We start from the raw sequence: 17131 nt of genomic DNA, 5'->3' as shown, positions 1-17131 counted from the left end.
TAACTTTGACTCAGCTAGTGATAGCGTTCACATTGTTCATAACCTTATTGATTAGCTTCATGATTAGCTTACTTTGGTGACCTACGTCACTGCTTTTTGCTAACGGCTGAGCGGGCATTTCCATTTGAAAAAAACAGAAAAGAACACAGATGGACCCGCCCTTTAAGCAAGCAGTAAGAGAGATGAGAAAGGAATAACACAGCAGACCCCGACATGTGAATTAACCACTCGGCTCAAACTTCATCCATGTTTCTGACTCACCTGTTGTTCCAAATACTGCGGAAGAGGTCCAGGGCTTCCCGTAGCCTGTTGGTGTTATTGTCTTCCCTTATTACCATGTTGTAGCTGCTGCTGGCCACCACGAAGATGATAGCAGTGACGTCTGGAAGGAGAGGAGAGGAACTACATGAGGACAGCTCTCTGACATCACTTGTTTAGGCTTAACCCCAAAAAAATAAGAGGTGACGTGACGCTGAGGCTGGCAGAAAATACTTTAAGAGAGACGAGATGTGATAGGAGGAGAGCAGTGTGGCTATTTGATGAAGAACAAGAAGAAAAAGGCTGAAAGTCTCACCGTTAAAGCACTGGATCCATTTTCTCCTTTCATCTCTCTGGCCTCCAACATCAAACATGCTATGGAGGAGACAAAATACTGGGTCAGATTCAACAACACACTCGCTGCTGCCCTCTTTAATCAAAGAGTTCATATTCTAGTGGGACGTCAGGTACATATTGTACTGCAGTTGGCTGGCCTGTGAATGCTTATATTCCACTTTTATTTTTAATGATTATAAGGGTTGTCAAAGCTAACGTGTTAATAACACGTTAACGCAAATTAGTTTTCACGCCACTAATTTCTTTAATGCATTAACACAATCAATCTTAAGAGAGGTTGTAGTGGGGTCAGTTTTAGTTTTAAAGATGGTATCATATGAAACTAGAAAACCTAAGGAAACCATTGGTACCAACCACAGAGGTTAAATAACACTCCAAACTTGTGCTAAATTTTGGGGAGGAAAAACTGTCATGGCCATTTTCAAAGGGTTCCCTTGACCTCTGACCTCAAGATATGTGAATGAAAATGGGTTCTATGGGTACCCACCAGTCTCCCCTTTACAGACATGCACACTTTATGATAATCACATGCAGTTTGGGGAAAGTCATAGTCAAGTCAGCACACTGACACACTGACAGCTGTTGTTGCCTGTTGGGCTGCAGTTTGCCATGTTATGATTTGAGCATATTTTTTATGCTAAATGCAGTACCTGTGAGGGTTTCTGGACAATATTTGTCATTGTTTTGTGTTGTTAATTGATTTCCATTAATAAATATATACATACATTTGCATAAAGCAGCATATTTGCCCACTCCCATGTTGATAAGAGTATTAAATACTTGACAAATCTCCCTTTAAGATACATTTTGAACAGGAGAAATGTGATCGTTTTGCAATTAGTCACAATTAACTATGGAAAATCATGCGATTAATCGCGATTAAATATTTTAATCGATTGACAGCCCTAATGATTATTCATATAAAGAAACATTTTTTTTTTTTTTTAGTTATTTTTTTGGGGGCATTTTCCATTTTTTTATGACAGGACAGTGGATAGAGTCTTGAAAGGGGGGAGAGAGAGAGTGGATGCGGAAAGGGCCACAGGCCGGATTCGAACCCGGGCCGCCGCGGTCAGGACCAAGCCTTAATACATGGACGCCCGCTCTACCAACTGAGCTAACCCAGGCGCCCAAGAAACATTTTTTTAGATCATCACAAACGATCTGTTCTCTGTCTTGAGCTAAATCTGCTCCTGATCTCGAGTCCTGGATTCTAATGGGACCAGTCTGGATACATGAATAATCAATTAATGAATAAATAATATGAAGAACAGCATTATTTGCACATATTCCGTACCCTGCGTGACCCTGGCTGGATGTTTGGAAGTCATCAAAGCTGAATAATGAAAAAGGGAAGTCATGTCCCAGGGCTTTTATATCAATCATTCAGGATGATATAATTTGATACAAAGGCCCGTTTCAGATGGTAGAATAAGTCTGTTGTGTCTGCGACTGCGGAAATGGGTCATCTCATCTGACATCATCCAAACAGTTACGAAACATTTACTGGCTGCTCTTATAACAACTGCAACCGATGGTCAAAAACTTCCAACGGGCTCAGAAATCACACCAGACGATCACGGAGGATTCATTTGACGTTTTACTGTTCTTTTCCACCTCAGCTTCAGGCCGCCGAGCAGGTTGGGGTTCAGCGTTTTGTTCATTATTGTTATGAACTAATGTCATTTCAGACACGAGGCCAAGGCATACACAGCAATAACACCCAAGAGGGCACTCTTAACTGGGATTACCGGTACAACAGTGATGCAAAAGGAGGCACAGTTAAATGTTTTCGTTGTCTCAATAATGATTTGACGATAAGCAGAAGCTGGAAAACGCCTGGAGAACCTCCTTTTCAGGGATGGCTAAGGGAGTTAGGAGAAGCTGCCGCATATGAAAGAATGTGGACAGGACTGAAGATATTTCCTTAAGTCAAAAACATTTCATTTCATGCACTGATCAATTTTGAGATTTCGGGCTTTTTTTGCTTCCATAAAATGTCTCCTTTCAGACAAGTGGAAGGAAAACATCCAAAATCCACATTTAGGTGTTTATTTTTACTACACGTTGTCTATTTGTGTCTGTTGATTTCTCCTAAATTCACCCAAAGTCAGCATTAGATAATGCCTCATTTGCATATATAAACATAACATTTCTGAAAACTTGTAATACAAAAAATAATTGTCTTAATGTAAGTAATCAACTGGGGAAGTTTCATGGTGATATCTATTAAATGTTTTCTCAAAATTAGGTTTTTCTCAGACTCTGAGTCAGAAATCTCCACCTCAGTAGCACTTACATTCACCAAACTATCCAGTTTCATTCCTCTCTATATTCTGAAGGTTTTTACAGAGAGGTTTGTTAATAATCATTCATATTCTGATTTATATAATATTTTATTCCTTAAAACATGGCGAAAATATATAAAAACATTTTATGGCTGTTGACAGTATTTTCTGATTTATGGAGTGATAAAAAATAAATATCCAAAATCCCCTCTGTAAAAACCTTTGACTGTAATATGTCAAAAAAAAATGAAACAAGAATTTTGAACCTGGTTTTATCTAAAGTTCAGATTTCTGTTCCGGAAATGTATGCAAATTAGCGCATATAAGATCATTCCTCATTTGCATATTTAAAGATAACATTTCAGAAATACAAAAAATAATTGCCTGAATGTAAGTACAGTAATCAACTGTGGAAGATTCATGTGATATCTATTAGGTAAAATGTTTAACCCTAGTCACCTTTATCGGTTTCTTTTATAAAAGGCGGAAGTAAAAGGATTAAGTGAAGCACATTGATGCTTTTGGACTTTCTCTCTTTTTTCTTTTTATCTTTATTTCTAAGAAATCTACTTCATATTTTGCCAGACCCCTCTTGTTCCTGTTTGAGTAGGAGGTACTGGGATATTTTGGATATTCTGTGTTTGGAAACAAGCTTTAATTTTCTCTGATTTCTCTGAAATCGTATGCCATAAAAAAGTGCGGCTTGTTCTCCAGAGTTTTTTGGGGAACTTATACGATAACAAATGTATGTAGGCAGTCTTTTTCTCAAATTAGTATAGAAGTTGCTAACAAGCTAATTTGCGAACCAAAAATGTTATATGATTTGTTTTACTTTCAGAGAAAGAGAGTCTTTGACCGTTGTGCAAGAAAGAATAAACTTCAACAAACACACCAGCAAAGGGAAAACACGTCTTCATCACGTGTGTTTCATGTCCGAGTGAAAGCTGAGCAACACTTACTGAAAGTTCACTTTGTCTACTTGGAACCTCGTCTCGAAAATCCCTGAAGTTAACACTCGGCAGCGTAGCAGGTCCTGTGAGAACATGGAAATGAATCCAACGTTTCCAATTCAGTAAAATTTAAGACAAGCAAGCTTTTGGATGAAATTTCCAAACTATAAACTGTGCACATTGATGTGAGAGGACTGACCTGGTCCGTTGGTGTGTAGTCATTCTGTCTTACAGAGTCAATTCTGTCCAGGAAACTGTAAAGAGAGAAACAGAACAGACTTAGAATTTCCACTAAGGTCTATCTGTTTCTGTATGCTGCGGAACATGAAAGTTATTCAAAGCAATTCGGTGTCACTGAATATGAAAACTAGGATATTAATCAGATTAGTCTCCGTAAATACTGATTTCTAAACCAAATAAACGGGCAACCGGAACTCGGCTCAGAGAAACCTAAGGCCACTTTCACCAATCACACCAATCTAATCGGTTTATTTCAACCTGCAATCTTCATACCATAACTGTTATATCATTCATTAAACACATCTCTCGTGCTGTCTCTGTTCAAACAGTGATTTAGACGTTCATGTGAGCTACACTGGATGCTGCAAAAGGCGGCCGCCATGTCTGACTCCCTGTAGAGGCTCGGCAGGCCGGTGTTAAGGCAGCTGGTTGCCACAAGAGGGCAGGGCTGCTCAGTCTGGGCTATTTTGGTCTGTCTCTAGCCAGAGTGATTACATAAGGCGGTTATTGTGGAGGTTAGACAGCTTGCTGTTGCCGTCTCTTCACTACTGAGAGAGCATGTGCAGCAGCAGCAGCAGCAGCAGCAGCAGCTCGGCCTCTCTGCAGCACAGCAGGCTCAGTACACCGAGGCTGGGGACACACGGTCACACAGGCCCCTGGATGGTCTGGATCACACCATTAAAAGACTCAAACAATGCTGGTCAAAGGGCCAAAATGTATATAGACTTATATAAAAGCACTGCTGTCGGGAAAGCACTATACAGGTATTTAAGGTACTACATTATGATACATACTGCATCCTTTCTGTTATCTGAACTGACTTACTACAGGAGCAACGGCGGACCACACCAGAGATCACAGTTAACCAGGGCCCAAAGCAAAAATGCCCTCGACAGTACTAGTGGTACAAATATGTTTGTTAGCATGATATGCAAATGTGTTACTCTAAAAAGAGCCTTAATACTTTTAAAAGTCACAGAAAGGAGGCTAAACGTCTCTCCTGCTCTCTCTCTGGTTGATCACTGGAGCTGAAGAGATTACATTGTTAGATTGTTGATTCATTGATTACTAGTCAAACAACTATTTTGACAATTATTTAATTGTTTTGGTCATTTATTTTAGTCAAAAGTTTGATGGTTCCAGCATCTCAATTGTGAGAATTTGCTGCTTCTCTTTGTCTTAAATTATAGAAAAATTGATTATCTTCGGATAAACCAAAGAATTAATTGATCAATCAAGAAAATAATTAAACAAATTGTTAGTTCCAGCTCAATTTGTTACCCCAGATCAGTGGTTCCCACCCTCTTTCCGTAAGACCCCTTTCCTACCATTGAGTAAACTGACGAACACCTACTAAGTGACATATTTTCTGAATATTTTATATTATATTCAATGCATAATAATGACAGTACAGAAAAAGTGATGAGCTGCACATTTAACCCAAATAGTGAACACAATAACTGCAGGAAGAGTATGTAAAACGAGCAATTTGGCTGATTTTGAGCAGATTATTTCCTGTGAATATTACATCAGAGATGAGTTTTCCTGTTTTACTTTAATTACAATTCTGTCTGTGTTATGTGTTTTTTTTATTTTTAACAAACTTTCATACCTAATACAGGCTTCTTTTTTTTGACAAATTCTGTGTTTTCTTTTGTTGTTTTGACTGCGTACTTTTCTAATGCAGGATGAGGCTGTTTAGCAGAGAGGGAAGGCTCCGTGAATACAACTTGTGTTCAGGTCTTCACCGTGTCATTATCCTGATTATATCTTAAATAATAATCCAAAACTAAAAAATGACAATTTAATTTAGTTTTCTTTACAGAAATGAATAAACTGCTGAGATATAGGCCAACTGTATATTTAAATATGAAAAAAGTGGTCTCACACCCCATAAAATCAAGAAGGCCTCGCAATCCCCCATGAAGCTTTGGCGACCCCTAGTGGAAACAAGTGCCCTAGATTATTCCTAAATTAAATCAAAATCACTTCTCAGTACTACGGAGTAGTCCATAACCATGATTGTGACAGCAACACTATTAAACAACAAATAATAAAATGCAAAGAATGGTACAAATTAAATAAAAGACACAGCAGATGAGATAAAGGTGCGTCAGGTATTTCCGGAGGAGAAGAGTTCCAAGCCTAAAGCTGAAGTTGGTGAGTGAATCCAGTATGTAGGACACAGATGTGGACCAAACAGCCCATCTCATCATTCTTCATTTTTCACCCAAACCGCCTGTAGCTTCAGGAAGTCACACGAAAGTCGACACGGCTACAAGAAACCTGATGCACGTAAGATCAGGAAGTCAGGTCTTCAGTCGAAGATGGTCTTAATTTTAAATTGAACCCCTAACCCAGCACACCTCACACACCCATGTAGAGTGAATGCTCCATTATGAACCATTAGATAACAGAGACAGCGCTCGTGTGCTCTGACAACAACGTTTTCATCACACCGACTTCATTTCTGCCTCACACAAAAGGAGAAGTAAGGCTATTTCTGAAAGAGCACTAGACTTTCTCACCCAGAGTGGATGCATCTACTGTATCAGCAGACGTAACAGTAGGGAGGAGAGGAAGGGAGCATTTAAAATTGATTCCCATGAGGAAAGGTTGTGCAAAAATGATCTATTTATAGTTTTTATTGACTTGTTGATTAAGTTTTTACAATGTCACAAAAATGACAAATGCACGCCACGTTACCACGGACCAAAGTGGCTTCTAAAAATTGCTTATTTATTATTTTAGTGCACACTACGCTATGTACTTATTAACCAGACGAGGTATGTGTGCCAAGTCATCTCCCCAGGCTGATCAGGTCTAATCCAGTATGAAAAACATTGTCTGTAACTTACAAACTGACCTTTGGACGGTTGTTACTTTCATTCTGAAGACCTTTGACACCTAAACCTGGAGCTTAAAGACACCCTGATGACCACTAGTAGCACTGCAGAGCAATGTTTTAATAACAGGTGCTCATATTTCTTATATCTCATGCTCGATCACAGTGGTTTCCAAACTTTTTCTGCTTGTTGTGACCCTTTTAATACAAAGCAATATCTCCTTGTCATAATTGCTAATCTACAAGTTCAATCGAAATTTGATTTTCCCCCTCTCAGATTGATTCATGTGAATAATTTTAAGAGGTAAAACTATACAAAGACTATTTGTATGAGAATTGAGTTTTTTTCTTATTTCTCATCTGGGCAATCCTCTCATTAAAACACTAGATTCAACGTTCCCAACACCCAGGTTAACATGCTTTCTACTAACTCTAGAGGGCAGTAATAACTAAATACAGTTGGTGACCCCCCCAAGAAAGGTAGCAAGGGAAAGAAAAAAAAGAAGCCTAAAAGGTGATGTAAATAATGCAGGTTTCCAAAACATTATCAAAAAGGATTGACAATTGTTTTTGAGGGGTTGGAAAATTATTCAAAATGTATGTTCGACCTTATTGGATAAAGCTGCAACTAACCCTTTCCTTAATTTTCATCACTGATTAGTCTGCTGATTAGGGCTGCCCCCTCTTAGTCGATCGGTCGTCACATCTCTGGTAAACACAAGATTTAAAGTGGTGCTTTTGTGTGATTCTTTGTGGAGAACCTCACGTTTTACAGATCTGTCGATTAAATCAACTAATCGATTAGTCGACAAAATCGTATGAGTGTTAGTCGACTAAGAATTTCTTTGGTCGAGGACAGCCCTACTGCTGATTAATTTCTCGATTAATCGTTTAATCTATAAAATGTCAAAAAAAATCCACCGCATTTCCTGAAACCCAAGGTGGTGTCATCAAATTGTTCGTTATGGCCGGACAAAACCTAAAGATATTCAGCTTATCATCACATAAAAACACACAGAAGCAAATTCTCACAATTGAGAAGCTGGAACTAGGAACAAAAAAAGAAAACTACACGCATCTAGGGCTGTCCTCGTCCAAAGAAATTCTTAGTCGACTAAACGATTAGTTGATTTAATCGACAGATCGGAAAAAAAATTCTTCACACATAAGCACCACTTTAAAACTTGTGTTTACCAGAGATGTGCTCATAAGTTTCTTGGAAACAAGTCATTCAGCATGAAAAAATCTTAAAAAATGACTAACGACTGAGACCAATATGGCCAATTATTCAACTAATCGACTGAGAGGGGGCAGCCCTACACACATCATCTTGAAATAGAGATGAAAAAACAAATCTGTAGTCAAACTCATGCAGAGATGTACGTTGGCATCATTCAAGAACCACATTCAGCAAATCACACCATTAACTGTATTTCTATTTTCAATTAGTGCTTCCCTGGAACCAGGGCGAACACATCCAGTAAACCCATTAAACTGCACCGTATTTGACAATGTTGAGTATCACAAACACTCGTCTCCCCTGAGCAGACACAGATTCACACACAACAACATGAGCAAAACCTCCAAAAAATCTCCAGCTTTCACCCCATCACTGCAACAATGTGGGAGTATTTTTAGTCAGCCTTCCTTGCAGAAACCTAGCTAGGTTATAATTACTGAGTGCTTTGTGACTGCCATGTGACAGAAGTACTATTGGTAGAGCACTGGAGAGCCAAATATAGAGCTCATCATACCCAGCAAGGAAAAAAAGAACAAGGGTCCAGGAAAAAAAACGCCAAAAAAGATAACATTGATTACCGAGTGGCCGTCCGGATAACAGCTTATCAAAAGGTTTGGGTGCAGTTTTCAGCGGCTACGGCTGTTCTGGTCGAGCGCTACAAATAGACGAGCTTGGTTTTCAGGTCTGGTGAAATCTGTGGTTGGTGTTGGTTTCTTCAATTTCCTCCCAGAACTGGCATCAGGGATCGTTATGTGATGTGGTCGTTTTGTCAAATTTGTGGATTTGAGGGATAACACGCCACCGGTTTTTCCACTTTGTTCTTAGTATGTGTACAATACACATATTATGGTTTATTATTTGCCATTCATTTGTTCCTTTTCCACTGTAATGTCTGTTCAAAACCACATTAATCCAGCTGTAACTTCTTTCAATCTTTTACTAGTCCATGACAGTTTGTTCTTAATTGGCAGGTTGAATAAAAAAGGGAACTTACTGCACTACTATCTTGTCTATTACAGTCCCTCTCTTTCTGTCTGCGGGGCTGGGTTGTCTCTGTATTTAGCCAAAACACACTGTACTCGTCCTGCGGGCCAGTCTGTGTTGCTATGTATAGGCTTTGTTGAGGACAGTATCACTTGACTTGGCCTGGTCTTTCTGTGTTGTTGGCCTCATCTTTCCATAAAACACAGACACAGGCATGAATATACACACACACACACACAGCCAGAAGTACCGCACCCACACACACACACCAATATGTTGAGGGACAGTTGATGCGAGGGGGGGGCTTCAGGCCTCAGCTCCCACGTGGTCCAGGTCACATGTTGCTGCCCATTGAGCAGAAAAAGGGGGTAGAGGGAAGATGGTGGTAGTGGAGAGGCGGGGGCATTAAAACGCTTCACACCGGGGCTCGGGGACATGGGTCACCCAGCTCCACGGGGGCTTCTCCCTGATCCAGAGCACTGATACAAGCTCCCGTACCATTAGGGTCGCATTCGGAGAGCCACAACAAACAAATAAACAAACAGGCCTAAATACAAATAAACCTATAAAGCAGCCAACTGGTAAAGAAGTGAACCAAACGGCAACAATTTCATCACACAAACTGTATGCATCAAGATAACACATGTCCAAAAACAAAAAAAAGCCAGTTGTGTACAAAAGTAAAAAGACACCGCTGGAATAAAGACTGGAAAAAAAGTCCCCTCCAACAGGCCGTCAACCTTCACACCGACCAACCGCTCCCAGCCTCATGTGCTCATTTGATAATTGGGTTGACTTTTTACAAATAGTGGACCATCTTTAATTAGCAGTGCAGAGGGTCCGATCAATAGTTTCCATATTTTGAGCCGCTCAGGCCAGCGCTCAGGCCAGCATAATGGACTTTCACTTTAGTCTCCAACCGACTGGTGACAGCGCTTTAAAGTACTGCTGGACACGGCAGCAGCAGCACCACCACCACCACACTGCTTCTAGCTGCTAAAGCTTTATTTAAATGGTTTTGTTTGTGCCTATATTTATTTTCCGCTGTCGTATATTTACTGCAGCTCCGTTTTTTATGTTTATTTTGCCATGACCAAGGAGAAGGATTTAAAGTAACAATACATGACATTTATTTTGAATAAATATGAGAGCAAAAGGAGTATGAGCAGCAATATTCAACATTGCTCATTAAACAGGACACACTAAATAAAAACAGGATCACAATATCAAATCTAAGGTTGCATCTAACAATTCCTTTCCTTATTGATTTTAATTATTTTCTTCAACTTTCGTTCTGTAAAATGTTTGTGAAAATATATATATTTTAGAAAGTAGGGATGCACTGATCCCACTTTTTCAGTCCTGATACCGATATGATACCTGGGCTTTGGGTATCGGCCGATACCGAGTACCGATCCAATACCAGTGTTTAATTAATCAGCTGTATGCCTCACTGTGTGGAAGTGACTGGGATCATTCTTTTATGTGTAAGGCAACATCAGGCTGGACTTAAACATTGCTTTCCTAACTTTGTAAAACAAAATGTAACAGATAAAAATTTACTGAATTGTTTTTTTTATTATTAAAATAGAAATCGTACTCAAGCAACTTGGAAAAAAATCTTATAAATTAACAGGAATTTCAATTCAGGTGTAAACCTTTTTAATGCAGCAACAAATTGGTCAAAACATACGTATACAGGAATTAAAATTCCAGTATATATTATATATGTATATATTGTATATACATATAGAACTGAATTGAATAGATCAACCCCATTGTCACCGATACCCGATCCAGCTATTTAAGTCAGTATCAGCCCGATATTGGTATCAGTTCATCCCTATTAAAAATCACAATACAACTTCCCAGAAGCCAAAGCGATGTGTTCATATGTCTTGTTTTGTCTAACCAACAGTCCAAAATTATATATAAGTAGCAAATCCTTGCATTAGACAAGCTGTATTCTCGCTTTTAAAAATGACTGAATTAACAAAATAGCTGCTGATTAATTTTCTGTCAATCAATTAATCAATTAAATGGCAAAAAAGAAAATTCAGCACTACTTGTATCATTCCTAAAATGATAAGTCTGTCAGACTGTAATCTAATATTTCAACTTGAGAACTCTTCCTTCATGTTTCATCCGTCTTGCCTCGCAAAACACACCCAGTAGTATCCCAACAAAACCAGCAGCACTACACATCACCCAACACAGACAGTCAGAGCACTGAGCTGGTACAGCAGCACACACACACACACACACACACACAGAGCCACGTGCAGCAGGACAAAGTGAAGGTGGAGCTGTGCAGGATCCCGGTCACCTGGTGGAAAGATCTGAGCCCGGGGTTCAACTCATCCATCCAAACAGGAACACTGTGCAGTTTGGGAGATGGATCTGAAACTAGACAAATCCATCAACGGCTCAGTGGGTACTTCCTAAATATAGGAGCAGGAACGGAGACACTCCTGAAAGTCAAACCAAATCTTGTGTAAACAAAAGTGCCTGCTTTATCTCAAGGCCGCCAATTCGCCTTCCAGGGCCGCATCAAGTCATGGTTTTGAAAGGTGTTGTATAAAAATGTGAAATACATTGTAATGCCCTTTTGTCTCTGCTCAGTGTCTACGTGGACCATTACATTACCGCTCCTTAAAATAGACTCAGCCCCCAAATTCAAGCTACAGTGGGAACACAGGGACTCTGTCAGGTCTGAGCCGCGTCCCATGTGGAGCTCCCAGCTACAGTTCTCACAGTGAAAATTGACTGATGGGTTTCTCTAAATAATGTTGAGGCCCAACATCGATACGCTATCTGTCAGCTGCTGAATTAGTCTGCGCCAAAAATAGAAACCAAAATAAAAATAGTCTAATCAACAATATCGAGTAGGTTTCAATGCTCTCGCCTGTAAACAACCGCAGCCTCCATGTCAAATTAGTTGTTCCGCTTGGAAGTCAACCGGTGACCCAGTGAAAATGAGCTTTTCCTCTTTTCCCCTAATCAAAAGTCAATAACCAATGATTAATAATATCAGACAGGGGAGTCTACAGTATCAGTGCAGGTTGCATAAGCCTGAACAGAGCCGTGCTGGCTGAACCGGCTGGTGATTAGAAATGAAATCCACACAGAAGGAAATACATTATCCATTTAAAAAAAAGAAAATTAATTTCAACTCTTATTTTAAGATTTTCAATAAGCAGATTCTCCGTCAGAACTCGAGCTGTCGAGGCCTGTGTGCTGTTTGTGTAGTTCCTAAACTGGCCTCCAGGTGGCATCCCTTCCTCCTCCTGCACACAGCCTCTCTTCCACACTGACCCTGCCTGCTTTTAGCAGCTGGGTTCCCATGGCAACCCCAGTCGGTCCATACCACTCCTCTCTCTCTCTCTCGTTCTCTCTCTATCCCCCCGTCTCTTCCTAAGCCAGGCTGCACTTGTATCCTTCCATTCCCAGACTCTCCCATACATCAACACAAAGCAGAGCCGTGCTCTGTGCTAGCTTTCTACATGGTATGTGTGCCACTCTGTGTGTGTGTGTCTTTGGTGGGAGGGCACAGCAAATTTAGGCTTATGAAGACAGATTATTTTAGAGTGCCACCGTCTCGAGCACACAACCCAAAATAAGTCCCATTTTCAGTAAAGGGGAGGAATGTACTGTAGTACGTAAAGAGACACAAAGTCTGTCACAACATGACGACACGGCACAGTGTCAGTTGTGATAAATCAAGACGCACAGGGTTATAGAGTTGAGAGCTGAACCGTGGGGATAATTGATAAGGATGTTACAAGTCACGGAGCAGTTAATAGGAGTCCCATGAGATGGGCCTGGTTACGGTAATGCACACTGGAAAATGACTCTTTATGGTCAAGTGCTAACTGCAAACTGTGGTGATATTGTGACGGCTTTGTAACGACCCTCCATGGAGAAAGCAACACATCCTCCACCCCCCCCACCCACCAAAATATATATTTTTTCAAATCACAGCATTTTTTTTATGCACACTGGGATGCAGCTAGTCAACAAATTACCATGGTAGTTTCTTCTGTCATTTCTGTTACAGCAGCAGATCAGGGGAAATGGATTTGGAGTGATTTGATGTGATGGTGATTAGTGGGATATCTGTACAGAGTAATGAAAGTACAGTGTCATTACTTTGCCAATGAACAGGTGAGAACAGCAGGGTCAGATCTTGGTCACCTTGCCATTTAGTAACTTCATCCCTAACTAATAAAATCCACTGATATAACACTCTACATCATTTTCACTCCATTCCTATACAGTCCTAAAATATGCTAAAGATAATGTCTTTGTCCGAAATCGCGTACTATGCACTGCATACTCCTTATGTGTACTATCGTTCAACATACTTTTGTGTGAATAAACAGTAGTATGTATTTTTTCGGATGCACTGATCTGTAATTTACGTCGTCACTTCCTGAGAGCCACCTTGCCAGCTGGAGATGTGTAACCATGGTAACCCTTGCCAACCTCATGTGACCAAAACAACAGTTTGTGAGAATCAAAGTCTGAATTAATTTAGAATATATATAAATTACGCCTAGTAAAGTGAAATCGTATACTTACAGTTAAATTGAAGCACTATGGGCATTACAGAGCTTTCCGTCAATAACTGTTATGAACGTTGTCATCGCTACCGCATTGCATTGTGGGATATTTCTGCTGCCATAGTGTCCAGCGTTTGCATACTGTAATATTTCACCAGGAAAAAGTATGCAATTCAAGTACTATTGGTTTTATACTAAGGTTTTGGACGTACTAAAAAAAAACTTGAAAGAAATCTTCTAATTTATTTTCAAGTGACGTTCCTTTCAACTCAAAATAAACAAGTCATCTCTACTTTCCGATTATACTGGGCTAGAAGTCTCAATATAATGGGGTAGATGTCTCAATATACTGGGCTAGGAGTCTCAATATACTGGACTAGAAGTCTCAATATACTGGACTAGAAGTCTCAATATACTGGACTAGAAGTCTCACACCAAACACTTAGTCTAGAGATACAGGTGGCGTGGGTTTCATGTGTTAGCAAATGCTAGTGGAAGCAATGAAAGCATTAGCATTAGCATCTTCTAAGTCAACAACTGTTTGTTTTTTTTACCATGAGAGCTGTACATATTTGAATAAACAGGGTGACAGCAACATATATGTATGCTGCTGGTTTATATTTATTATGGTCAACACTTAATAGTTTGTCCAGACACAGTATTAAAAACAAAACACACAGTTTCCATTATTTCATTATTGATCAATCAGACATTTGCTTCCTTGTGTGGTCTATGAAAATAGTGACAAATACCCATCTCAATTTGCTAACGCCCAAGGTCATCAAAGTCCTTACTTTGTCTACAATCACATACAACGACAAAAAAACACCAAATCCTGACAACCTAGGCATCGGGACAAGGGAATGGTTGACACTTTTGGCTTGAAAAATCACATAAGTGATTTGTTTGTTCTCAAAATAGTTGCAGATTCATTTTCTGTTGATGGAATAATCGATTTGTTTTAGCTCAAGTTTCCGGGTGTTTATGCTCCAGCGGACACAGACAGACAAATTAGCACAGAGGGAACATGTAAGTACATTACGCCTTTGTTTAACCTGTGGCAGCTGTAAAAACACAATAGGTGTGGACTGGAATTAAATTTCTAAATAAATATTGTTTCAGAGTCCGGTATCACTCTGAAGAACCACAACTGCATACGAAGAGGAACCGGATGTTTCCTCTGACACAGCACACTGTTTTAGTCAGGGACACTTTAAGATGGGCACCTTATCTATGTAGTCGAAGCTGCAGAATCTCAGGTTAAGAATGCCTACGACAATAAATCATCCAACCAAAACCGCCCAACCACGGCTTGAGCTGGAGTCAAATGTTTACTCAAGTTAGCCTCCGAGCTACCTCCTTCAGCTTGGCGTGATGAAACAGCCAACAGCTCAAACTGTCTAGGCAAACAAACCGCTGTGACAGAAAAATATAAAAGGTTTCTATAAATAGCTTCGTGCCCCCTGCCCCCCCCACTCCTCCTAACCACATTCCACAGGAGGTGAAAGTTGAGGCTTGTTTGACTAGTGGCCGAGGTGGAGGGAGACCTTTTCGCCTGGGTGTGGCTGGACACTGCTAACTGCTAGCCTCACTGCTAGCCAGGCCTACAGGCTGCACAACCTGAGCTACATACAGCACACAACCAGGCCAAACTCTGAGCAGAGCGCTGAGGGTATGAAAGCCCCCCATGTGATACAAAAACATGCTAATGTCAATGCTAAACACACGTGGTCATGTGCTTTTTGATGGATTGTGCACGGCTCCAAGTCTGCTCACTCTGATAGGCCGAGCAATGGGGAGAGAGTGTGGAGCTGGGAGCCCCTGTCATGATTAGACAGCAAAATGTCTCCTCTCGTGTCAAACCCCGCTTTGATCAATTCAGCCCCCACCCACCACCACCACCACCACCACCACCTCCTCTCTGTCTCTAGCAGTGGCAGAAATGTGCGAGCTGTCTCTGTGTGTGTGTGTGTGTGTGTGTGTGTGTGTGTGTGTGTGTGTGTGTGTGGAGTAGGGGGAGACAGAGCGAGCAGGAAAGCATATGGGTGCATTCATACGCTCGCGATGATTTGTTTTATGTCAGGGCATTAAGAGAAGAAAAGGTATGGCCGGGCAGTGCGTAGTCGCTCACACACGCACACACAAAACCAACACAGAGGCGTTTTGTGTCTCACCTTCTGCTACTGACCTTCCCTTTGTTTACAGCGCATTGCCGGGATACTCCCTTTGATTCGGCTGCGCACACGTGACCCTCCGCCAGTTTCTGCTCTGCAGTGCTGCTGCTAAAAATAGCCTCAGCTTGCCCTGGCTCCACAGCTAGTTTACATAAGCTCTAAGGGGGGGTGGGGGGTGGTGGGAGGGAAGGGGGGGAGAAAAGGGAGCGACAGAGGGGGGGGGGGGGAGGAGGGGGAGCCTCAGTGAAGAGAGAGAGAGAGGAGGAAGAGGAGGAGGAGGAGGACGAGGAGGAGGGGGGTCTATGGACGACCATTCCACAATCTCTGAGCAGGGAACCTGCAGCGCCACTGCTGTCCTCCAGCAGTCTGTGCCTTTACACTCCTGGTCAACAGCAGGGTGTGTGTGTGTGTGTTTGTGTGTGAGAGAGAAAGGTATGTGTGTGTGTGTGTGTACTGTACGTGTATGTGTGTGTAGTCGGCACACAGTAACAGACTCGCAGATATCCGCCATTCACCAGCCTCGCTCTGTGTCTCTGTCTGTCCTTTAAAATGGACGCACATTTTAACCCAAAAATAAAAATCTATTTATAGATCCAATTCCCCTTCTTTAAGTGGAACATAAATTCCCATTTCTCTCTGCAGCAGCACTTCATATTAAAACATTCAGGGATACAAAACTAACAACTAACACACAACAATCTCAGAAATGTTTCTAATTTGATATGTAAACTGAGACAAAAGTTACTCAGCATGTTTAGAGATACAGCTGGTGTGGCTTTCATGTGTTAGCAAAATGCTAGTGGAATCCAATGAAAGCACAATTAGCATCTTTAAGTTAACAACTGTTTTTGTTTTTTTTGTACGTAATCGAATTCACAGAGTGACAACAACATATATGTATGCTGCTGGTTTATATATTTTATGGTCAACACTAGTAAGTTAGCTTCTTGCCAACTTAATTTAGCTAATGTCAAATAGCAACACGCCGGGTGCTGGTCTCTTTCCTTCAACATGGTGGATGAAACCTTCCATGCAGTTGCTGTATCTCTCTTTACAGACTTATCTGCCCATGTTTGATTGTTTCAATACTTAGCTGGGGTGCACAAATCAAATATTTGGACCACTTTGACAAAGCTAGCTATCTGACTAACGTTACTTTCCGTGTTGGTATTTACCCTGTGCATGACGTAAATCATACCCCCGTGGGGGCTCGCTCATGTGATTGGCTGAAAA

General features: G+C 40.8%; 1 protein-coding gene and 1 long non-coding RNA gene across 5 annotated transcripts in view; one reads left to right on the top strand and one right to left on the bottom strand.

Annotated features, from left to right (window-relative positions):
- Positions 1-17131, bottom strand: part of LOC119498085 (guanine nucleotide-binding protein G(olf) subunit alpha) — a 68581-nt gene that overhangs the window by 8205 nt on the left and 43245 nt on the right. For 2 of the 4 annotated variants that reach the window (XM_037786581.1, XM_037786582.1), the window contains exons 6-9: positions 4053-4107; positions 3863-3936; positions 575-633; positions 262-382 (exon numbers count right to left, since the gene is read on the bottom strand). In XM_037786581.1, coding sequence (XP_037642509.1) covers positions 262-382; positions 575-633; positions 3863-3936; positions 4053-4107 — 309 coding nt within the window. Of the gene's footprint in view, positions 1-261; positions 383-574; positions 634-3862; positions 3937-4052; positions 4108-15898; positions 15999-17131 lie in introns of those variants that run through there. The other 2 variants (XM_037786584.1, XM_037786583.1) reach the window with 2 other exon arrangements.
- Positions 14017-15029, top strand: LOC119498097. Its single transcript, XR_005209050.1, has 2 exons — positions 14017-14753; positions 14847-15029. It is a non-coding gene; the product is annotated as an uncharacterized LOC119498097 (long non-coding RNA).

This window comes from Sebastes umbrosus, chromosome 12 (genome assembly GCF_015220745.1).
Source record: "Sebastes umbrosus isolate fSebUmb1 chromosome 12, fSebUmb1.pri, whole genome shotgun sequence".
In the NCBI taxonomy this organism is placed as follows: domain Eukaryota; kingdom Metazoa; phylum Chordata; class Actinopteri; order Perciformes; family Sebastidae; genus Sebastes; species Sebastes umbrosus.
Note: the sequence above shows the minus strand (reverse complement) of the source record. Positions and strands in the feature narration are given on the sequence as shown.